We start from the raw sequence: 23,217 nt of genomic DNA, 5'->3' as shown, positions 1-23,217 counted from the left end.
TTCGTGAAGTGGCAGCACAACATCTTGTAACAGCACAAAGCAAAATGAAAGTACACTATGATAAGAAGTCTGTTGTCAGATCCTTCCAGCCTGGCGATTCTGTTCTGGCTCTTTTGTCTATCCCTGGTTCTGTGTTCCAGGCGAAATTTACTGGTCCCTACGTAGTTAAAAGGAAAGTGAGTGACACAAATTACATCATTGACACACCTGACCGCAGACGCAAAAGCCGTATGTGCCATATTAACATGCTAAAAAGGTATGTGACTGCACAGTGTAAAAGTGAAACGAAGTGTGACAAAATCGCAGATGATGAAAAGTGTGAGATTGAGTGTGTGCCAACTTCAACTGTTGCTATGGTTTCCAGCTACACCATGGAAGAAGATGGACTGGGTAACAGAAGTTCAAGTTTCCTCCACATGCCTACAGAATTCTGTCATTCTAGGCAATTTGAAGTCTTATCTTGCTCATCTTGGTGAGGGTCAAGCTAATGATTTGACTAATTTGCTGAATGAATTCTCTAGTCTGTTTTCAGATGTGCCTGGAAAAACTACAGTTTGTTCCCACGACATTGATGTTGGAGATGCGTTTCCAATCAAACAGCATCCTTATCGAGTGAACCCTCAAAAGCGTGAGGTAATGAAGGCTGAAGTGGAATATATGTTGAAGTATGGATTTGCTGTGCCGAGTCAGAGTCCCTGGAGTTCACCCTGCCTGCTCGTACCAAAACCTGATTCCAGCTATCGTTTCTGCACTGACTTTCGCAAAGTCAACAAGGTAACTAAGGCTGATTCCTTCCCGCTTCCTAGGATGGAAGACTGTGTGGACAGAGTGGGTAATGCCAAGTATGTAACAAAGCTAGATCTTCTTAAAGGATACTGGCAAGTGCCTCTGACTCAGCGAGCATCAGAAATATCAGCCTTTGTTACTCCAGACAGTTTTCTACAATATTCTGTTTTAGCTTTTGGGATGCGAAATGCACCCGCCACCTTCCAACGGTTAATGAATTCAGTGTTAGATGTGGAGAACTGTGAAGTATATTTGGACGATGTAGTTATCCATTCACTTACCTGGACAGAACATTTATCCAGCCTCAGAGAGGTACTTCAGCGGTTAGCTGATGCTTCATTGACCCTGAACCTTGCTAAGTGTGAGTTTGCGAAAGGAAAAATCACCTATTTGGGTAAGCAAGTTGGCCAAGGGATGGTCAAGCCTGTTGAAGCCAAAATTACAGCTATCCTTGAGTACCCTGTTCCTTCTAATAAACGTGAGCTTCGAAGGTTCCTAGGAATGTGTGGATACTACCGTGCTTTTTGTCCAAACTTTTCCTCTGTTGTGTCACCACTAACCGATTTATTAAGCACTACAAAAAGGTTTATCTGGATATCCAGCTGTGAACATGCTTTTAATGCTGCGAAAGACTTGCTTTGTAGTACTCCTATACTCAAAGCCCCTCAGTTTGATGTCCCATTCAAGTTGCAAGTTGATGCCTCAGCCACAGGAGCGGGTGCGGTCCTGTTGCAGGAGGATCAAGTTGGTGTAGAACATCCTGTCTCTTATTTCTCAAAAAAGTTCTCCAAGTGTCAGCAGAACTATAGTGTTATAGAGAAGGAAGCACTGGCAATGTTGCTGGCACTACAGCACTTTGAAGTATATTTGGGTAGTAGTGTGACCCCTATAATAGTGTACACAGATCATAATCTGCTAGTTTTTCTTGAACGCATGTCTAATTTAAATCAACGCCTTATGCGGTGGTCTCTAGCCATTCAAGAATTTAATCTTGATATTTGCTATAAAAAGGGATCAGACAATATTGTTGCGGATGCATTGTCCAGATCATAGATTACTGTCCTTGTGATGACAATATGTGGTTGTCGGGCCAAAGTGAATTATTGATTGGTTATCATAAACGGTGTTGGTGGTTTATGATTTTAACGGTGGGGGTGTTACGTTTCATTACGTATTGTGTGGGTTTTGGGATGTTGTTGTGGTGTTCTCCCTTGTTTTGTTTTTTTTCTCTCTCTCTTTTTCTCTCTGCTAAGCAGCACTTCTAAATCATCAGCAGCTGAGGCCAATTAGCAGCAGTGTGGCTTAATTGCTATACGGCGTGCCGGAGAGATAAAACAGGAGAGACCCAGCGCACGAGAGAGACTTTCCTTATCCGCTATCCCAGCACCGTGGCGGTTGTGGCTGCTATTGTGAATTTGGTCAAATGTAAACAAAGTGTTAATGTGTGAGTCTGCCTTTGTCAACTTGTGTAGGGAGATGAGCGCCGATTTGTTTGGGTTTATATACCCCCTTCTCTATTTTTCACCTGTTTTTCGTTAGTCAGGGAGAGAGGTAAGAATATTGTCTTTAATTTTATTGTTATTTTGGGCAGGGAAGTTACTTGGTTACTTTTAAGTAAGTTTCTGTTTTGTTTGTTGTTTTGGCCTTTGCTCTCTCCTGACGCTTTGGGTTGTTTAGTTGTTTAGGCTTATTTATCGTTTGTATTCATTGGTTTGTTACGCCCTGGACAATAAAGAAAATATAAGAATATTTTCTTTGGTGTACTGTTCTTTTCGTGTATGGTGTTAACAAAGAGGGGATTTGTGTGACCCTTTTGGCGTAGTATAAGAATAAACAGTGAGAAGAGCTGGGATAAGGGCAAAGGAAAGTTCTCATTTATTTATTTTACTTGTTTACGTTCTCAATAAACCCCTAGAAAAGTTGAGATCGTAACACATTACATTAACAAAATAATATGGATTATTGACTCTCAGTATCAATCACAATGTATAATCATAAAGCTATTCTGCACTGTTGTATTTTGATTAGACTAACACTATGTAAGCTATTTAAGAGCTGCTCAGATGCCAGTGTATGGCACATTATCCAGCAGATTAGTCATCTCCATCCAGCCCAGGTCCCACTGGATCTCTGTCACATCCTGTTTGGTTTTAGGCATTTCCTGATGGGCATTAATCTCTCCGCATCTTGGGAACAACTTTATTCTCCTTCTGTAAAAGCAACATTTGTTTGATCATATCTGTCTGTATGACATCTATATTGTAACTAGGAATATAAACAATGCATATATAATCTTTCACATTCACAAACTTGAGGAATAAATACATCTTCCCCAGAATTTGTTATACTCTATTTTTATGTAGATTTATACAGGTTTAGATTAGTGTTAATTTGTAGGGGTACAATGCAGTGTAGTGGTTGGTTGCTCATAACTCATGGACTATTGGAGTAAACACTGAATTCTGACAGTTTTCAGACAATTTTTTAAGTCAGTATGTGAAAATATTCCCACTTCTAAGAACCCACTATTAGTGCAACACTGTTGTGGATGCACTCTATTCAAGTTACTACACTTTATTATAAACAGACTCGCTAACTCCATCTTATAACTGGAGACAACTAACAGAATTACCACATCATTGACAAATAAGAACTCGGGTCTGAAGAACTTCTAAATCTGCTGACATCTCTGAGATGAGAAATTAGAAGATTATATTGTAAATAATTTTTAACATGAATGAGTAGGCTTATTTTCATTACATACCGAAGCAATATGCTTATTAGTATTAAGCGTTAAACAATTTAATACCACAGCACTACTCAATTCTCAAAATCTGATTGGTCCTGATGGTGTTGATTAACTTTCTATAACAGCAGCTCTGATACTCAAGTGAGCTGTAATTCCGACACCAGGTTTATATTCATCTATGATCTATCTAATCTAATACCTTTGACTGTATGCATAGAAACATATTCTTATTGTTTAAGATAAAGAAAATATTGCCTTCTTATATATTATTACTTTCCATCCTGGTATTGGTTATTTTTTTCTAAAGTGTTTTTGTCCTTATTTAACAATTGCCAGAAAGCAGCGTTACAGACATTCAAATCTACACTACTGTATATGGCCAAAACGATGTGAACACCTGACCATCACACTTATATATTGGTTTTCCCCAAACTGTTGCCACCAAAGCACAGAGTTGTCTAGACTGTCTTTGTTTTCTGTTTAATTAAAAACTGGAACAGAGGCCCAAACTTGTTCCGGCTTGACAAATCCCCTGAGCACAAAGCGCAGTGTGTAAAGACATGGTGTTGGTAGATTGGAATGGAACAACATGTATGGCTGCACAAAGTCCTGACCTCAACTCCACCAAACACCTTTAGGGTAAAATGCAATGCTGACTGCACCCCAACCTCCTCACCCAACATCAGTTCTTGACCTCACTAATTGTTGTGGAGGACGTGCACAAATCCCCAAAGCCACGTCCAGAAACCTTTACAGAACCTTCGATGGAGGTTTGTGATAACCTCCACATCGGAGGAGATATAGCCTCCATATTGGGAAAGTGGTTAGTGGTTACACTGTTGGACTGCTGATCAAACGGTTGTGAGCTCAAACCAGAAGCAAGGCCCTTAGCCTCAATAGCTCAATTGAATAAATGAGATACAATGTAAGTTGCTCTGGATAAGGGCATTTACCCACTGCTGTAAATGTTATAGCAGCAAGATGGGAACCATCTTGGACTCTGGATTTGGATGTTCAACAAGCACAGAGTGTAGTGGACAGATGTCCATATACACTTTTGGCCATATAGTGTAGATAGTGAGATACTGATACTCTTGATAGTGTTTACTAAATGCATTGATGGTCATAAAAATATCAAGACAAAAAAATAGTTATCAATAATGGTTGTTTTACCTGAGGCTTGGTACAAGCAGAAAAGTCACAGGGATTAAAAGCAGAATGATGACGATGACACAGACGACCCAAACCCACGCCGCTACAGAACACATCAAGGACATAAGACAGGAGGGCATGAAAACATAGTAGTAAATATGGCTTAATAAGCTAAACGCATGCTCAAAACATCCATACCTACAAAGATGTTTTTTTCCTCTGAGTTATCTGTAGATAAAAAAGATTTAGAAAACAGGTTTAGAGAATAACAGCAATTCCAATTAGACAGAAAAAAATCATTTCCTCACCTCTCACTGAGAGCCAGCTTTCTGGACTCTCCACAGCAGCAGTTGGGTTGACACACTTGTAAAATCCCTCATAAGATTTAGTCACATTCACTATCGTCACATTGGCATTATTCATGCTCACACCGTCTTTATAGATCAGTGCACGGTATAAGTTGTTGGAAGTTTTACATGTTAAAGTAACAGTCTCTCCCTCTGTCACAGGTTGAACTGGAGACTGGAGTATCACATGGTCATCTGGGGAGAAGAAGAAAACAGTGTCTACTGTTAGTGTCACTATGATCTATGTGATTGCTGTTTCTATCAGAATACTTAGGACTAATCTGTTTTAGATTTTATTTTATGCATGGATATTGTTTATTAGGCTACTGCTGTATAGATTTATTGATATAAAAAATTTTCATTTTGGATCAAATTAATCAATGAAATAAGAATGAACAAAAACAAATCCTCAAATAACTAACATAATTTTAGGTAACCTTAATTCCGATTGGATTCAGACCTATTCTAGGTTATTCGAGTCTAAGAGCTATTCACTATGGCCACCCAACACTCATAAAGCGCCTTGTGGTTGAATAAGGATGTGTTAGCTCACCGGTCACAGCGATGTTGATGGCATTACTGCGTTGATCCCCTCTGGCTGCTCCACACCAGTACAAGCCACTTAACCCACCAGTAATGTTGTTAAAGCTGCATTTGTCAGGTTGATCAGGATTGACTATTCCCTCGATCTTCAAACAGCCTGAATTTACCTTAGCACCATGGAGGCGTCTCAGGGTCCAACCTGCTGATTGACCACCGTGTACTAAACAGTGCAGAGAAAACTGTTCATCCTTCAAGTGCTGACTGCTGTCAGGCCAGACCTCCAGGGATGCAGGAGGTGAGGCTTGGTAAAGATGACAGAACAAAGACAGGGAGGGCGAAAGGAGAATTGTTCAGACTCTGGAAATTTCAGTGGAATAAACACAAGCACACAAGCACAAATAATGCATGAATGCTATGAAATGACCTAATTTGTTGCTTAATGCAGATTTGTTGATTGTAATGGTCGTCCTATTCACTTAGGCTAGATTCTTGAAATTGTCAGTAATAGATATAGTATCTCAGACCCTTCACAGACCCTTGAGGTTGAATAACAGAATAAGGCAAAGTGAGACATGTACGAGTTTCACTCTAAAACATTCTTTATCATTTTGCCCTAGACTGAACCCAAAGGTTATACCTACTGGTGGTGCTTGCTGAGTTTTTCCGTCTTACCTGCTGTGACACTTAAAGACACAGGTTTACTTAGCAGGGTGGAATTTGTGTGCTGTTTCCAAGCTTTACACCAGTATGTGCCACTGTCCTCAGAGGTCAGCGCTGAAATGGAGTAAGTGTGATGGCTTACTCTGTGAGCACGACCAGGGGTCAGAGCCTTATCGAGGTCGTGCCTAAACCAACTGTAGATCCACAGCTCTGAAGAGTTCCTTTTTACCTCACATGTCAGAACAATAGGTTCCCCGAGGTAGAAGTGCTGTCCCCGAGGCCAGGCAGTCAAAACAACTTCTAAAAGAATGAATTTAGTACAGGAAAAAGAACATGTTACAAAATATAGGTAAAGTTTTAAAGTGTGTGTGTGTGTGTGTGTGTGTGTGTGTGTGTGTGTGTGTGTGTGTGTGTGTGTGTGTTATACCATCAGATGTTCTGTTTTTGGCCAATGATAAGGACATTACTTGAAAAAAGAAAAACAACAACCAACTTATTAACTTTTCCTTAAACATGCAGACATACTGGATGCCAATACTAAAAAGAACATTTAAAGAATCTAAGGAAAACTCACCTATAGCCACAAGAACAAACAAACTTTTCATTTTCTTCAACCCAGGATCATTATCTTTCTCCCAGACCAGCTAGCAAGATGGAATAGGCTATTTAACTGAGTCAAAAGACACCACAAACAGCAAAAACATTTACATTCCCAGACATAATCTCATTTTCACACTCCTCCCCTTCCTGTCCTTAGAGATATACTGATTAACATGTAATGCTCTATTTTCTAAACAACAACAACGGCGTTCAAAAAATGATTCTTATAAAGAAGCATCATACTGAAGGATATTTACAGATCCAGCAAAGTTAATGAATATCTGTAATGGAATGTATGCTGTAGTGGAAGATACACTACACAGAATATGGATGGAAAGTGGTACAGAAAGTGGCTGAGAACAAATAGCTTTTTAAACTGACTCATGGTGGGAGAGAGCTCAAGGACGTTGAGTTCCTGCACCTGTAATTTATGAAGCAGAGTAAAGCTGTCGAATTGTAATATGATGGAAATGGAAATGTGGAAATAGCATCATGATACATTATATGGCTAAAGGTTTGTAGACACATGACATCACAGCCATATCCAACTGGTATTAAACATTTTGGCAATGAAAGAAGTAGAACAGTAACAGACAGACTGGATTTATTATTATTATTATTATTATTATTATTATTATTATTATTATTATTATTATTATTATTATTATGGTTGTTGTTATTATTATGAATAATAATAACAACAATAATAATAATATGAATATGAATATGAATATGAATGTTATTATTGTTGTTGTTGTTGTTATTAATAATAATATTTAGTAGTAGTAGTAGTAGTAGTAGTAGTAGTATTTTTTTATTATTATTATTATTATTATTATTATTATTATTATTATTATTATTATTATAAAATGCCTCAACCAGCTAGTGGAAGATTTTTTCCCCTATTTTAAAAAGTCAACTCAGAATTTTTATTTTTAATTTTCTTTTTTGCTTTTATTTTATTTATTCATTTATTATTTATTTAAAACGCTTTTGCAAAACAAGAATAACTAATGATTTGTTCCTTCATTGTAAATATGTAGCACATATATGTTTTGTTGTTTGTTTGGTTTTTTTTTTGTTTGTTTTTTTTGCATTTATTTAACTAACAATGCAATGTCTATGTTTCTCTAATCATAGAGCAACGTGTGACGCCATAAGGGACTTTTAATTTGGAGGTCTGTGGACAGGATGTGCTTCATACAGTGTCATAGATAAATAAAACATTTTTATCACCATCCTTGGCTGATTTTTCAGTGAAGATATTCGTTACTGATAGAAGAGAGTGAGTATGTGTGTTTGTGTGCAAAAGGCTGTGTGTGTTACATATAATTTATCCAATGTGAGCTTCATGGTTCAGGTTTTTATCACGAGGTTGAAGTTGGATTTTGCTTTTTGATTTTTTTCAGTCACACCTTAAAAGATCCAGGACTTATCTGCCTGTAGATGGCGCTATAGAGCAAAATAAATAGTTTGTATGACTGGGTGAACACTGCAAAGAGGAAAATCTAACCAGTTTGCATGATCTTCCAAAAACATCACCTTGCATATGATAATATTGTGTGTATAATACAATTATTCAATATGAAGAGAGGTGTTTTACTGTGGTAATATGAGTTAAATATCATTTTCCTCTTAATTCCTATGCTGCTGTCTCCTCATTGTTCCTTTACCTGTTTTCTATTTCTGCTTGCTCCATAGATGAAAGCACAGTTTGTCAGTATTCAATAGTCTCAAATGCCACAAAAGTCCACAGGACTGTTATTTATGGGTTTGTATTAGCCTAGTGGTTAAAGCGTTGGGCTAAGAATTGGAAGGTTGTGAGTTTGCCATGAGCAAGGCCCTTAACCCTCAATTGCTCAATTGTGTAAAAATGAGATAATGTATATTGCTCTGGATATAAGGGCGTCTGATAAATAATGTAAATGTGAAGTTGAAATTTTCTTTTATATATATGTATTGTATATATACAATACAAAGCATCCTTATTTGCACTAAAACAGCACGGATTGTATACTGATCGGCTATTTTGATTCATATATCTGTCTAATAGTTTTTGTATTGTCTACATATACGAGACAATACAGACTATATACGAGACAATACAGACTATATACGAGACAATACAATACAGACTATACAAGACAAGACAATACAGACTATACAAGATGTGAGAATAATTGCCTAAAACAATCTTTTCTGGTAATGTGAATTCCTTACACAAGACAAGACACTACAGACTATACAAGACAATACAGACTGGACAAGACTGCAGACTATACGAGACAATACAGACTATACGAGACAAGACAATACAGACTAAAGAGACACTACAGACTATACAAGACAAGACAATACAGACTATGCGAGACGATACAGACTATACAAGACACTACAGACTGTATGAGACTATACAGACGATGAGATACTATATAATCAGTACGAGTATTAAATATGAATACAGAATATATGACTGATCAGTTATGTACATAAACTGTGAGAAGTGCATGGTAGTGCAAAAAAACCGTATGTACTTCATGTTAAATATGTTTATTTTTACTTTTTAGCCCTTTGTTTTGTGATGCCTTATGTATGTATATATCTTTATGTAGCACCACTGTCCTAGAGGAAAGTTGTTTCATTCCATTATGTACTGCATCAGCTATTTATGGTATAAATAACAATAAAAGCTTAGTTTTCTCTATGGCGCCATCTACAGGCCAGAGATAGTAAGTCGTGGATCTTTTAAGGTGGAACGGAAAACTCCGAATAAAAAGCCAAAAACTTCAATGCAAATTTTTGCACGTTTACTCAAATTCACCTGGAGGATTTATTGTCGGAATCTGGTATGACATGAGATAATATTTATGCTTTTTCCTTATATTGCTTATACAATTTGTTAAATATTGTGGTTTCGATGTTGTATATTTCTGTACTAAACAGTATGTGAAAATAGTGCGCATGCGCACATCCATCCCTACTGTTTAGTACCCTAGTACGCTAATATTCCTGTGACTAGCATTAATAGTTTTGCTAGCATGTAAATATAAGTTTACAATAACACTGGGCGTCTTGTTTAACCTAAATTTGAGAATTCTAAATGTCAGAATAACCTACATTTTGAGAATTACAAGAATACACACACTAAATTTAGAGAATGATATCTTAAATGTGGAAAATTTTGACTATTTGTGGACATGGGCAGTTTTTTAGCTTTTTTCACAAGTCAGCAGATTCACCTTTCCTTCCTTCTTTTTTTCCTTCCTGCCTTTCTTTGTCACTTATAAACCTCGGTGAATATTTCTGAGTTTAAATGTGAGTGGGCTAAAGTCCAGTGACACCACTAGTCCTGAGGCAGGTTGTAAACACCTACTCACTTTGAATGAGTTCAAGACTGATCTGATACACAGTGGAATCGTTTCTTCTTCTTGTTTCTTAGAGTCATAAGGCAAACATGAATGACTATGCAGTGCTGAACACCGGGCGAAAGATGCCACTCGTTGGCCTGGGGACGTGGAAGAGTGAGTCCGGAAAGGTGAGTGTATGTTTTTCGTGTAGACCGTTCGTATTATGTTTTATATTCAGCCTATTGGGTTGTTAAATATTTGGCAAAAGTAAACATGCATGATTGCAAAGTCTAGTGAGATGAGATGATCTGCAACACCATAGTCTGTTTGGTTAATCTGTAACATCTCATGTGATATTTGAGAATCATCTTTTGTCTAAATTGCAAAACCTTTAGTTCAACTCTCTGCAGTCATTGACTTGTTTTTTTTTTTCAGTCTAAATGTTGCATAAGAGGTAATAGGTTTAAAATGATTAAATCAGATCTTAACATTGACGTATTAGCATGAGCCTTAAAATCATGTACATTTGGATTTATACATTAGGATTCATGTCTATAGTTGAAGTATGACCGTTGTGACATTTGCAGATTTACAAATCCAAATATGTTTCTATGATTAAAAAAATGATGGTTGCAACGTTTATTACTTAGAAAATTATAATAGATATAGTCATATTTTTACGTTTTTGATTGCAGGTGAAACAGGCGGTTATATGGGCTCTTCAGGCTGGATATCGGCACATCGACTGCGCTTCCATTTATGGAAACGAATCAGAAATTGGAGAAGCCTTTCAGGAGATGTTGGGGCCTGATAAAGTGAGTCATCTGAGATGAATGCCTAAGCTATGAAAATACATGTCATGGATTTTCTTTTGTTTTTCTCACAAACTGTCCTCAATGTCAGGCCTTGAAACGAGAAGACGTGTTTGTGACCTCCAAATTGTGGAACACGAAGCACCATCCTGAGGACGTGGAGCCAGCACTGCTAAACAGCCTGAAAGAGCTGAAGCTGGAGTACCTGGACCTCTACCTGATTCACTGGCCTTATGCCTTTAAGTAAGTGTAGGCTGTCACATAACCCCTTGACCAAGGGAACCTATTACACTGATCTACAAATGAGACATCATTTCACAATCTGAGCGTGTGGCTGTCAGAGATACAAATAGATTGAATTTTTACCAACTGACCAAGCACAAGAACAGCAAGAGCCACAATTACAGTAGACACAAGGAATAGAACAAATTAGGAGCACTACATGATCTAACCTCTCTAGGTACAATGATAGTGCAGTTGAGTGTGATCCACATAGACACCCTAAAGGTTTATATGTCCCACCCTTTCCCACGTATATGAGTCTCACCCTGATAAACTGGATCATTTTACCTGGATACTATAGATTTATTCTTACAGATCTGCAGCTGCTGTAACAATAAAGACTGAGCTCATCCCAGGATTCTAATTCACAATACTGCACATCTTTTCACCACTCAGTACTGTTTGTGAGTTTATGTTATGCAGTTATGTTTTTAGTCTGGTTCCTCTGTCTGTCTCATGACCTCTAGGGGAGATTTTCCATGCGAATGTCACGTCAAGCTTGCTCACTGGGAATCCTGATCTATAACCAGGAGAAATGCATCATTTCCAGTGTTCGTTCTAAACACATGCCTCCAGAAGCCTTAACAGTAGACAAAAAAAAGTTAACTAAGTTTACAATGTTATTAAAGGTAAATGATTGACATGACAGTAGCGACGGATATGGTGGCAATTTCAGTACTGTATTCAAATTCAAATGCATTTTTGACCATGAAGTTGCAATTGCATTTCCATTTTGAGCGCAGATCATTTTAGACAAAATTCAGTTTTAAAACAGGTATTTGTATTCATGTAAGAGTAGAGTACAATGGCTGGGAGAATTAAAATGCAAAAGTGTAGTCCACGTCTAAACAGATCTGATTCTGCAACGTTGAAACATTTCAGACCTCCAATCCTCATGCTACAAAAGCTTGAATGTTCTTCTTCTTCTAGGCAGGGGGATACCACTTTCCCCAGAAAGGAAGATGGGACCTTACTGTATGATGACATTGACTACAAGGTGACGTGGGCCGCCATGGAGAAACTCGTCGAAAAGGGACTTGTGAGGGCTATCGGGCTCTCTAACTTCAACAGCAGACAGATCGATGATGTCTTGTCCGTGGCCAACATAAAGCCTACTGTTTTACAGGTTGGGAGAGAGATATTTCAAATGATTCAAATGTAGGATATTTTCTTGTATAATAGAAAAAGCCTGAAGATCATTTGTTTTGTTGCTTAACAATCCCTTATTGCTGCAGGGGCCTAGAGAAGGCATTTTTGCTTACTAACTGATTGACTGACTGTTGAAAGGGGCCTTAACAAAACTTTAAGAGTTTAGTTTTTGAAAAAAAAAATCATTGTTCTATTTTAATTTGGTCTTTGCATATTAATGCTTAAAAAACAACCTGAAATGAAAAGTTTTCGCTTGGTCCAGGTGGAAGGTCATCCTTATCTTGCCCAGGTGGAGCTTCTTGCTCACTGCAGGGAGAGGGGCTTAGTGATGACTGCCTACAGTCCACTTGGCTCTCCAGATCGTGCTTGGAAGAGACCAGATGAGCCAGTTATCTTAGAGGAGCCAGTCATTGCAGCTCTAGCCAAGAAGTACAACAAATCTCCTGCACAAATTATAATCAGGTAAATGTTTTCCAGACTGCAGTGAATTAAACACAGTACTTCTGTTTAATGTATGCATCCTAGTATAGAACCAACGTATACCACTGTAGTTTATTGTTTGTGTTGCTGGATTGTGTGACGTGTTGCACAAACAGAGTATGTTACATTTGCTAAAATTGCAGGTGGCAGACTCAGCGAAGTGTTGTGACGATCCCAAAGAGTGTTACAGAGTCTCGCATTAAAGAAAATATGCAGGTTATATATTTTTTCATTATTCAATTATTTTTTATTATTATTATTATTATTATCTTCTAGCGCTATTATTGTATTTTAACACGTTTTTGTGCACACGCAGGTTTTTGATTTCACTCTTGAGTCTGCCGAGATGGACAGTGTGACAGCATTGAACAAAGGCTGGAGATACATTGTGCCAACTATTACTGTAAGTTTCTCAGCCCATAATAATTATCTTAAGTCAGTTCATTTTGTGACTTCAGTTATGGACGTCAAAGAAGTAGTGTAAAAGTGGTGTAAATAAATAAAAGAGAAAGTGTACCATCTCTAACAGCACTGAAGGCTGTTTTTTTGTTATTGTTGTTTTGTTTTTCAGGTTGATGGCAAACCTGTACCAAGGGATGCAGGACATCCCTACTATCCATTTAATGATCCTTATTAATGAATACATTGTACTGCAGGATTATGTGCCTTCCAATCCACTTCGACTGGCAAAGCTGAACACATAACATGATACATGTAGGTTTTTACCTTACTGATGGGAGCATTTTCACCCATTTTTCATTTCTCAGGCATTAAGGTATTTGACATTCTGTATCTGTTTATTGTCCCAAATATCCCTATCTGTATTTGGATGACTTTTTTGGTGAGTCTCATATGATCCCAGTCCAGATACATAACACTAGTTTCAACAAGATGCCCTGTAAACCTTTTCGGACAGCTTTATAAAAATAAAACATTAAACAAGTGTACCTCCTATTTGTATCTGTGTTTCTGTCTGTTTTAAACACATTATCTGTTCAGTCTCAGTGATGTATTCATATTTTGTTACACCCCTACTGCATTGACTTGATTTTGAATGTGATGAGCAATGCCATATAAGGAACATCTGATTGTCACGTATTGTCATGTACCTACATATTATAAAGTTAAAAGGAATGTAACTCGTATTCTTACTATGTGAAACTCACCAGAAGAACTAAAGACTAAATAAATGTGTGACTGAGAATGTAGAATTGATCTCTCTGTGTGAGTCTGATTACTGCAACTTTGCCAGGCAGAATAGAAGCCTTTATTTTGTCACATATACATTAGAGCACAGTGAAATTCTTTCTTCGCATATCACAATTTTGGGGTCATAGTGCAAGATCGGCCATGATACAGCACGCCTGGAGCAGTAAGGGTTAAGGGCCTTGCTCAAGGTTCCATCAGTGGCAGCTTGGCAGTGCCAACCCCAATCCTCTGATCAACAACCCAGAGCCTTAACTGCTTGAGCCACCACTGCCAGTACAGAAGTGCTGTGCCTGTTGAAAGAGATATTACATGTAAAGTTGATTTCTGAGGTGTTGTTTTTTCTAGCTGCCCATGGATACTATACTGGCCTACCTCTTACAGAAATGCAAACAAAATCAACTGTATTTAGTTTAGAAATTACATATCTAACTATGTGAATATGCAGTTTGTCTAAATTTGGTTTGTTCTTCCGTTCAATTATAGTAAAAGTGAGTGGGAGACATCTGGGACAGGGTTTTAGTATTTACCCAACACACACATCCAAAGGAATCCTGTCAAATAAACCCACGTGTTCAAATGATATTTAACATTTCACCTGACACAAAATCTCTTAGAATACTAAAATGAAATGTGATTAAACAGAAACATTGTTGCATGGTATAGATCTTTAGACAAAGTTATATATTTACTTATATTTAATAAGTTAATATATATAATTTATATAAATGTATTAGTTTTAACTAATTAGTTAACAAATGATTTATTATAATCAACGGAAGACCTTCAGGCGCTGATAAAGTACAGTATGGTGTCCCACAAGGCTCTGTTTTAAGGCCCACAGTTGTTTTTCTCCTCAGAGCCTCTTTAGACAAAGTTGATTTTCACTTTTGTGCTTATAATAGACAATTATATGTATCAGTATGGATTAAACAGATAGTCTTGTCATCTCAGGAATGGGACATTCAACAAACATGAATGTGATGGTCAGGTGTCCACAAACATTTGGGCATATAGTGAAAAAACAAACACTTTTCAAATCACGTGCATCATGTGTAAAAACAATAAAGGAAACTAAAGCACTAGTTGATTCGTGTTAATCGATAAGCAGAAACTAAACAGAAACTTTGTTGCATGGTGTAGATCTTTAGACAAAGTTATTTATTTAATTATGTCTAATAAATTACATACATATATATGTGTGTGTTTATTTATTAGTTTTAACTAATGAATTAATAAATGGTTTATTATAATCAATGGAAGACCTTAAGGCCCTGATAAAGTACAGTATGGTGTCCCACAAGGCTCTGTTTTAAGGCCCACAGTTGTTTTCCACCTCAGGGCCTCTTTAGACAAAGTTGATTTTCACCATACTTTTCAAATCATGTGTATCATGTCTAAAAAACAAAAACAAAAAAAGGTAAAGCACTAGTTGCTTAGTGTTAATCGCTAATGTAGGAAGTGTTTCATACACAATAACAGTTGTGGAAATTTGAGCCTTAGTTAGGTTTCCAAGCTTGCGCGTGCCCTTTAAAATCCATTCCCGCGCTTTGACACGAGGTCAAAGGTTAGCAGGAAAGTACACAGCGTTTGTATTTAAAGGCGCCAAGCGGATTCGCTTCACAATCAGCCGTGCGCGAGCCTGCCATTTTTTCTTTCCCTGGGCTATTTGGTGTACTTTAAGTTGTCGGTTAACGCGCACACTGGACATGCCGGAGGAAACCGATGTTGCTGCTTCTTCGTCCACAAAAGCGTGAGTTTTTTTTCCCCCCACATTTGAGCCCGATGTATGCTAGTCGCAGCGCACGAGGCCGGTTCTGTTGTTCACCACTGCGCACGAGGCCAGTTTTGTTGATCACCACTGCGCCCTCGCGCACTAGTCAGTACGCTGCTGCCGCTGTGACGCCCGTTCTAACGCTGATCAGTGCGCGAGGACGTGACGTTTGGCGGGAGAGTAGCACTGCTAGCTCGCTAGCGTCACTCCACTTAAGTCGGTTTACTTTCCTTTCTGTCACACGAACACCAGAAAACGGCTCGTGCTCCGGTTTTCACTTTATAACGAGTTTGTCAGACTTTATAAAGCTAAATAAGCTTAATCCCCTCACTGACTGTGTGCGCGTGCGATGCTAGGTGCACTTCTGCACTGACTTCAGTGTGTGTGGTGCTAAGCTATGCTAAGCTAGCGGCTACTGTGTTTACTTTAAACCAAGGGCTTTTTAGACACATGAACCATTTTATCTTACAGTAAAGGTATAAAAACTCCTCAGTGGATGTTTTATTGGCATTTATTCGCATTGTTTTTAAACATTTTAGTTAGTTATTGTGGTTATAAAGATTTACGTAATGTACAGACTTACTATTTACTTGTGTGTTTGTTTGTGTGTATGTATGTTTGTTTGTGTGTGTGTATGTTTGTCTGTGTGTGTGTATGTTTGTCTGTGTGTGTGTATGTTTGTCTGTGTGTGTGTATGTTTGTCTGTGTGTGTGTGTGTATGTTTGTCTGTGTGTGTGTGTATATGTTTGTCTGTGTGTGTGTGTATATGTTTGTCTGTGTGTGTGTGTATGTTTGTCTGTGTGTGTGTGTATATGTTTGTCTGTGTGTGTGTGTGTATGTTTGTCTGTGTGTGTGTGTGTATGTTTGTCTGTGTGTGTGTGTATGTTTGTCTGTGTGTGTGTATGTATGTTTGTCTGTGTGTGTGTATGTTTGTCTGTGTGTGTATGTTTGTCTGTGTGTGTGTATGTCTGTGTGTGTGTATGTCTGTGTGTGTGTATGTCTGTGTGTGTGTATGTCTGTGTGTGTATACAACACTGTATTCTAGGCTGACATGTCATACTTCAATTGGCTTTCTTATTTCTGAACTTTTACACTTATAAACCCTCTTATTTTCTCTCAGCACTTATGCTTCAGCTTATTGGCTTCATTTCACTAAGCCTTCTAGCAATGATAAGAGAGAGAGATATAGATAGATACGTGTGTATATGTATGTGTGTATAGATAGATGGAGATATATACATATCTGTCTATATCTATATAGATATATAGCTAAAATACTTTACTACATTGTCAGATGGTGGCTTTAGGTGGTCTTGAAGCCTGTGAAAAAAAAACAATTAAATATTGCTCATTTCACCACTGGTAGGAAGATCCGGTGTCAGGCAAAATCTAACTTTTTTTTTTTTTTTTTTTTATTAAATTTTTCTCTCCTCTCCTTCTTTGAGTTTGTCTTTCCAGACATGCTGAACAGAGCTGGGCATTAAGATTATGAACCATTAATACTGTGATTAAATGAGCCCTAGTGATTCGATTCAATTTTATTTATATAGCGCTTTTTACAATTGACATTGTCTCAAAGCAGCTTTATGGAACATAAACATAGAACAAAAGGTTATTATAAAGATATTAATATAATACAAAATTCAACATTAATATTAGATATATTTAAGTGTTTGTATTTATCCCCAGTGAGCAAGTCTGAGGTGACTCGGGTGACTGTGGGGAGGAAAAACCCCTTGAGAATCCTTTAGAGGAACCAGACTCAAAGGGGAACCTCATCCTCATCTGGGTGACACTGTAGGGTGTGGTTATAAATATATACAGTCTGATAAATGTTGTATTGATGAGGAGGTTGTTGTCCTCAAAGATCACATGGAATCTCCTCTTTAGTATAGCAGAGTCTAACCGGAGCTGGTAGATCTCTAGATGCCCCAGGATCCTCACCGAGTCTGCCTTATGTCAGTGGAGGTACAAAATCCTCATGGCACGGAAGACAAGATTGCAGGCAAACTGTGATTTGTATTTATTTTAATTACTGCCAAAGTTTGAGTTCGGTTTTTCAAGAAGTGTATTGTAATGTGTTCTGTGTATTAGACATCAGCTATTCTGACTTTTAGCATCCTGCTCACACCAATAATTAATTCATCTGTTCAAGGCTATATCTTTCATCTCTGAAGACATCAATACCTTGTTTGGAATATTAATGTGAACTTTAAGATTTTATTTTTGTATGTTTAAAACAAAAATACAAATGTCCTGTATTTACCTAGATTTTTGCCTTGAAGATGGATCTTGCTTCTCACATGGCATTAAAAGATCAACAAATAACTCATTTGATTTAGAGATCTGTCTGCAAACTTTTTATTTTTCTTCCAGTGTGGAGGAGAAGCCTTGCTCATCGAGTGCTGCAGAGAGGTGAGGTTTTGGGTGTTTAATATCTGTACTGGAATCGGTGAAAACTTGCTTACATGTGTAAGTTGAACATTTTGTGTGGTTTGCAGCTCTGTAGATGTGTTTGAAGAGGCGAAGAAGCTGATTGGCACTGGAAACAGGCACCTGGTCATGAAAGATGTTGTATCTGCAGTCAGTGTGTTTCAGGAGGCCTGTGCCATGCTGTAAGTGTGACTGACTTTGTGTACTGGAAAATGTTTTGCAGGCCTGTTAGATAAAGTGTATGGATTTGGTGTATTTCATCCTCATGTGTGACCTAGATTAGGTTTTCCTGGCTCTCTTCTTGTACGAATTCTTTTGTGAATCTTGAAGAAATTTAAGGAGAGTTGAATTATAAAGTTTAAGCTTTTTAAATGTGTAAATTCAAGTTCAACGCTGTGGCCATCTTGCTTGCCAATGCTGTTTTGTAACATAGCCAACATTCAATCACTAGATGCACTGGTGTAATGGCAGTTATTTACATCAATGATGAACACGTTGTGCTTCACTGCTTTGAGATGGATGGATAGCAAAACAGGAAAAAATATTAAATTCTGTTTTAATCACACCGTTGTCACAGAGCTGAGAAATACGGCGACACCGCTGATGAATGCGGAGAGGCATTCTTCTTGTGTGGGAAGTCCTTGCTGGAGCTTGCCAGGTAATGTATAGAACAGTTTCTTGCTTTTGGATCTTGTAATCATCTTGTTCAAGCCAAACAGTTCATCACACTGTGGGTGTATTCGCAGGATGGAGAACTCTGTCTTGGGTAATGCTTTGGAGGGAGTCCCGGAGGAATCCTCAGAGGAGGGCGAGAAGCACAATGACTCGAAGATTGAGAGTGCAGATAACTTGGATGGTGGGTATTTTATGGAAAACACTTGTGTCGTACAGGTATCTGCTCTTTAAATATGGCTTCATTAGTTTTTACATACGTATGTGTATTTGGCTCTTAAGCCTGAAGGTGATTTGTAGATGGGTGTTATCAAATCCATGTGAAGGTATAGTAATAAGTTGGTAAAAGTTCTGGGCTATTTTTATAATGCAGATGTGTGAATCCTTTCAACCTGAACAATTGCACACCAATCTTGGTCAAAAGATGTCTGTTTTGCTTAAATGTATCCACCGCATTACAGAGAAAACCAGAGATGAGCTCCGTGAACAGGTTTATGAAGCTATGTCTGAGAAGAGTGATTCTCAGGAAGGGGAGCCAAAAGTGGGTAAAGAGCAAGAAGTCAAGGAAGAACGGATGGAAGAGGCTGGGGCACCGTCTGAAAATCGCGAGGAGGCTGAGGCACCGTCTGAAAATCGCGAGGAGGCTGAGGCACCGTCTGAAAATCGCGAGGAGGCTGAGGCACCGTCTGAAAATCGCGAGGAGGCTGAGGCACCGTCTGAAAATCGCGAGGAGGCTGAGGCACCGTCTGAAAATCGCGAGGAGGCTGGGGCACCGTCTGAAAATCGCGAGGAGGCTGGGGCACCGTCTGAAAATCGCGAGGAGGCTGAGGCACCGTCTGAAAATCGCGAGGAGGCTGAGGCACCGTCTGAAAATCGCGAGGCGGCTGGGGCACCGTCTGAAAATCGCGAGGCGGCTGGGGCACCGTCTGAAAATCGCGAGGCGGCTGGGGCACCGTCTGAAAATCGCGAGGCGGCTGGGGCACCGTCTGAAAATCGCGAGGCGGCTGGGGCACCGTCTGAAAATCGCGAGGAGGCTGAGGCACCGGCTGAAAATCGTGAGGAGGCTGAGGCACCGGCTGAAAATCAAGAGTCTACAGAAAATCTTAAAAGTGAAGTGCAGACTTCTGGAAGTATTAAAGAGTTGGATAACGCTGTCTCCTCAAAACAAGAAGGTCCTGAGTTTACAAGAGAGGCAAAGGAGGATACTGAGAAAAATGAAGATCAGGGAGAAAATGAAGAACAGCCAGAGCCTATGGAGGAAGATGCTGGAGGTAGTGGCCTTAAAGTCCACGTAGAGCACATGGGTGTATGGTTGAGGAAATTGTAGTTTATGCTGGCGGCTTTTTTTTTTTTTTCTTCTTTTCCCCCTTCACTTGGTGAACCTTTCTGACCCAAACAGGTTCTTGGATCTGCAAAATACATTGTAGTTGTGGCCTTTGCAGATGATGCAAAAGCTTCTCGTGTTTGCTGGTTTTATCTGATTTTCAGTGTCTACCTGTTTAGATGCTGAAGATGATGACGATGATGATGAGGAAGCAGATGAAAATGCAGAGGATAAGGTTTGTGCTTAATCCAGGGGTTTTCTAAGCGGGTGTTGATAAATTTTAAAAGAATAAAAAACATTTTTTTGTTTTGTTTGTGGGTGCTGCCTTAAAGGAGGGTGAGGAGGAGGAGGATGTTGGAAATCTTCAGTTAGCATGGGAGATGTTGGAAGTGGCGAAAGTGATTTACAAACGGTATGAAGTCGTCCTGGGGGAACCCCAACACTTGGGTATTTGTTCTTGTTCTAGAAAAATAAGATATATGTCTTGTTTGCAGAAAGGAAAGCAAAGAGGACCAACTAATGGCTGCACAGATTTTCTTGAAACTTGGTGAAGTTGGCGTGGAATCTGGTATGTTTACTTTACTGTTAATTCCTTTAACAGTTCTAGTCCAAATTTAAATTTGTTGTGAAATGTTGCATAATGGAAATTGCTAACTAGATCCTTTTTGTTCCAAACCTACACATGGGCCATTTGGGGTTCATTTGTTTAAATGTTCCTAGAGATGAAGCTTCCACCTTGACTGACTTATTTTTTAGTTTATTTTTTTTCCTCTCACCAAAAGTCTTTCTGGATATAGCACCTTCAAGTTGTGTGCATTGCAATTCTAAAATCATTAATTTCCAAATCATGTCAAATGTCAAAGGAAACTTGCAGATTTTTTATTTTTTTCTCTCTCTTCAGTCATTGCTGATGAGCAACTTGGTCTTTTATAGGAAACTACAGCCAGGCCTTAGATGACTTTCAGGAGTGCTTAGCCATACAGCTAAAGCATCTTCCTCCTCACAGTCGTCTGCTGGCAGAGACTCATTACCAATTGGGCATGACCTTCAATTATACAGGCCAATACAACCAGGCCATCCAACACTTCAGCAGTTCAATCAAAGTCATAGAGAGTCGCCTGGGTATGTTATAGTTCATATGACTTCAACTTTTAGTTATTTCTTGCCATGACTAATTTTGACCATGATAAATCCTAAGCCAGATTCTTTACTGGATGAGCATTTAAATTGATGTCTCTCTTACAAGCCATGCTTCAAGAAATAATTGACAAAACAGAAGGTGCTGAAGGAGCAGCAGAGGAAAAGCGTGAACTAGAGGAACTGAAGGAGCTTTTGCCAGAAATTGTTGAAAAGGTGGAAGATGCAAAGGAAAGCCAGAGGACTGCTCCTGCAGCAACAGAAGCGATTCAACAGACCCTGGTGAGTTGAATATACTGTTTGTTTACTGGAAATGGTTGTCTAGTCTGGCTGAAGCATTAAGTTCTCTTTTTCAGGGAGGGGCATCTACATCCTCAGGATTTGCAACTGAAAATGGTGCTTCATCTACAGCTGCCCTGGTATATTGGGAAACTTTAACACGTGCTAAATATTTTTTTTCAATATTTGGTTTCATCCGTTAACAGTGCACTCTGATCGGTTTTCAGATTGCGGTTAAGCCTGCTGATGGTGCGTCCTCTTCAAAATCCGCATCAGATATTTCTCATCTCGTCCGTAAAAAGGTGAGCATCCAACCACTAACTGTTCACTAAGTGACTCTCCAACAGACCCTAACTGTTCTGCCAGTATGTATAGAACCCCTCAATAGAAGGCGTCGAGCCCCCTGAGGCATGCATGTGATTGTGATTTTTAGAAGTTAAGTGATGTCATGGTTAATGGGTGACTCGTGAGTAGTCTGATTGCTGTGAGTGCAGCTGTGGATTTGTGCGGTTGGTCAGTAGATTAGATGAGTTGAGCTGAGGAGGTAAGAGGGGAAGAAATAAAGTCTGTTCTATCCTGCTTTGTATTCCTGCACAGAGGAAACCAGAAGACGAGAGCCCAAAAAAGGACAGTGATGCTAAAAAGGTCAAACAGGAGACTACAGTTAATGGCAGCGCCGACTCTGCCAGCAACAGCAATGGAGTCCAGGAGAAAATGGAGCAGGAGGCGAGTTGATAGGCTTAAATGTTTCTGCTTGTAGGGTCAGCAGAGGTGCTTCAGGACAGGGCCTATTATGTAGCTCCATCACACATGCCTTTCCCCAATACAGATCATTTGCAGGAATTTTTTTTTTTTTTTTTTTTTTTTTTTTTTTGTTGTTTGTTTTGTGGCTTGCTATAATGTCTCTATAATGACTCTAAAGTGCTTTGTTTGCTTTAATTTTTTGACTCTTTGCTTTTTCTTCTTTTTTCCTTCATCTCCATGTTTTTGTTTTAGGCTGTGAATTCTTCTACCTCTGCAGAAGCCACGGCGTGACGGGTATATTCTAAAATGCCCAGTGATCTTCCAACCAGCACAGCATGCCTGCCTCAACAGCATTTTGTTTTTTATAAATAGGTTTTTTTTTTTGTTTTTTTCCCCCCCGCCTTCTTTTCTTGTCTGTCCATTTTTTTTTGTATTGTAAAGATTCAATAAATATTTGCATACATGTCATGTTTTGGATGTGAGCACTTTTTTTTTTTTTTTATATTAAAGTATTCTCTGGGCTTCCTTCAGGCTAGTATAGTCTAAGGGATTACTTTACAGTTTAGCTCAAAGGTTGGCCTTTTTGTGTCTTCTAAATCGATTTCCAGCTCAGTGCCTAGTCTACATAAACATAAAGAATTGGGTATATTTTTAAAGTCTTTTACTTGTGGATACTGAGCAGTTGTATGGCTTCAATCTCAAGGTATCAGCAAGCGGCAATGGGTAGTTCATCTCAAATGG

The 23,217-nt window shown here is 38.7% G+C and overlaps 3 protein-coding genes across 9 annotated transcripts in view; 2 read left to right on the top strand and 1 right to left on the bottom strand.

The window, feature by feature from the left end:
• Positions 1-2,703: 2,703 nt before the first annotated feature.
• LOC132844292 (low affinity immunoglobulin gamma Fc region receptor III-like) overlaps positions 2,704-23,217 on the bottom strand; it is a 237,143-nt gene continuing 216,629 nt past the window's right edge. For 2 of the 4 annotated variants that reach the window (XM_060867561.1, XM_060867562.1), the window contains exons 2-9: positions 6,812-6,892; positions 6,665-6,703; positions 6,250-6,537; positions 5,588-5,878; positions 4,996-5,229; positions 4,886-4,915; positions 4,709-4,790; positions 2,704-2,996 (exon numbers count right to left, since the gene is read on the bottom strand). In XM_060867561.1, the coding sequence (XP_060723544.1) occupies positions 2,846-2,996; positions 4,709-4,790; positions 4,886-4,915; positions 4,996-5,229; positions 5,588-5,878; positions 6,250-6,537; positions 6,665-6,703; positions 6,812-6,842 (1,146 nt within the window). In that variant the 5' untranslated portion in view covers positions 6,843-6,892 and the 3' untranslated portion in view covers positions 2,704-2,845. Of the gene's footprint in view, positions 2,997-4,708; positions 4,791-4,885; positions 4,916-4,995; positions 5,230-5,587; positions 5,879-6,249; positions 6,538-6,664; positions 6,704-6,811; positions 6,930-23,217 lie in introns of those variants that run through there. The other 2 variants (XM_060867560.1, XM_060867563.1) reach the window with 2 other exon arrangements.
• Positions 7,978-14,122, top strand: akr1a1b (aldo-keto reductase family 1, member A1b (aldehyde reductase)). 3 transcript variants are annotated; one of them, XM_060867548.1, is made up of 9 exons: positions 7,978-8,122; positions 10,277-10,372; positions 10,880-10,999; positions 11,088-11,239; positions 12,209-12,404; positions 12,690-12,889; positions 13,051-13,123; positions 13,224-13,310; positions 13,479-14,122. In XM_060867548.1, the coding sequence occupies exons 2-9, from the start codon at positions 10,292-10,294 to the stop codon at positions 13,542-13,544; spliced, it is 975 nt and encodes a 324-aa protein (XP_060723531.1). In that variant the 5' UTR covers positions 7,978-8,122; positions 10,277-10,291; the 3' UTR covers positions 13,545-14,122. The 3 variants fall into 3 exon arrangements, with proteins under 3 accessions (XP_060723531.1, XP_060723530.1, XP_060723532.1); XM_060867547.1 differs by lacking the exon at positions 7,978-8,122 and adding an exon at positions 9,557-9,683; XM_060867549.1 differs by lacking the exon at positions 7,978-8,122 and adding an exon at positions 10,133-10,152.
• On the top strand, positions 15,693-22,884 carry nasp (nuclear autoantigenic sperm protein (histone-binding)). Of its 2 annotated transcripts, XM_060867545.1 has the most exons (15): positions 15,694-15,866; positions 18,264-18,302; positions 18,389-18,502; positions 18,898-18,978; positions 19,067-19,176; positions 19,454-20,263; positions 20,496-20,551; positions 20,649-20,728; positions 20,811-20,884; positions 21,250-21,438; positions 21,563-21,735; positions 21,810-21,872; positions 21,960-22,034; positions 22,330-22,458; positions 22,729-22,884. In XM_060867545.1, exons 1-15 carry the CDS (start codon positions 15,823-15,825, stop codon positions 22,765-22,767), a joined length of 2,076 nt encoding a protein of 691 aa, XP_060723528.1. In that variant the 5' UTR covers positions 15,694-15,822; the 3' UTR covers positions 22,768-22,884. The 2 variants fall into 2 exon arrangements, with proteins under 2 accessions (XP_060723529.1, XP_060723528.1); XM_060867546.1 differs by lacking the exon at positions 22,330-22,458 and having other exon boundaries at positions 15,693-15,866; positions 22,729-22,878.

Source organism: Tachysurus vachellii, chromosome 4 (assembly GCF_030014155.1).
Source record: "Tachysurus vachellii isolate PV-2020 chromosome 4, HZAU_Pvac_v1, whole genome shotgun sequence".
NCBI lineage: Eukaryota > Metazoa > Chordata > Actinopteri > Siluriformes > Bagridae > Tachysurus > Tachysurus vachellii.
The sequence above is the reverse complement of the archived record's forward strand: the minus strand, read 5'-3'. Positions and strand labels throughout refer to the sequence as shown.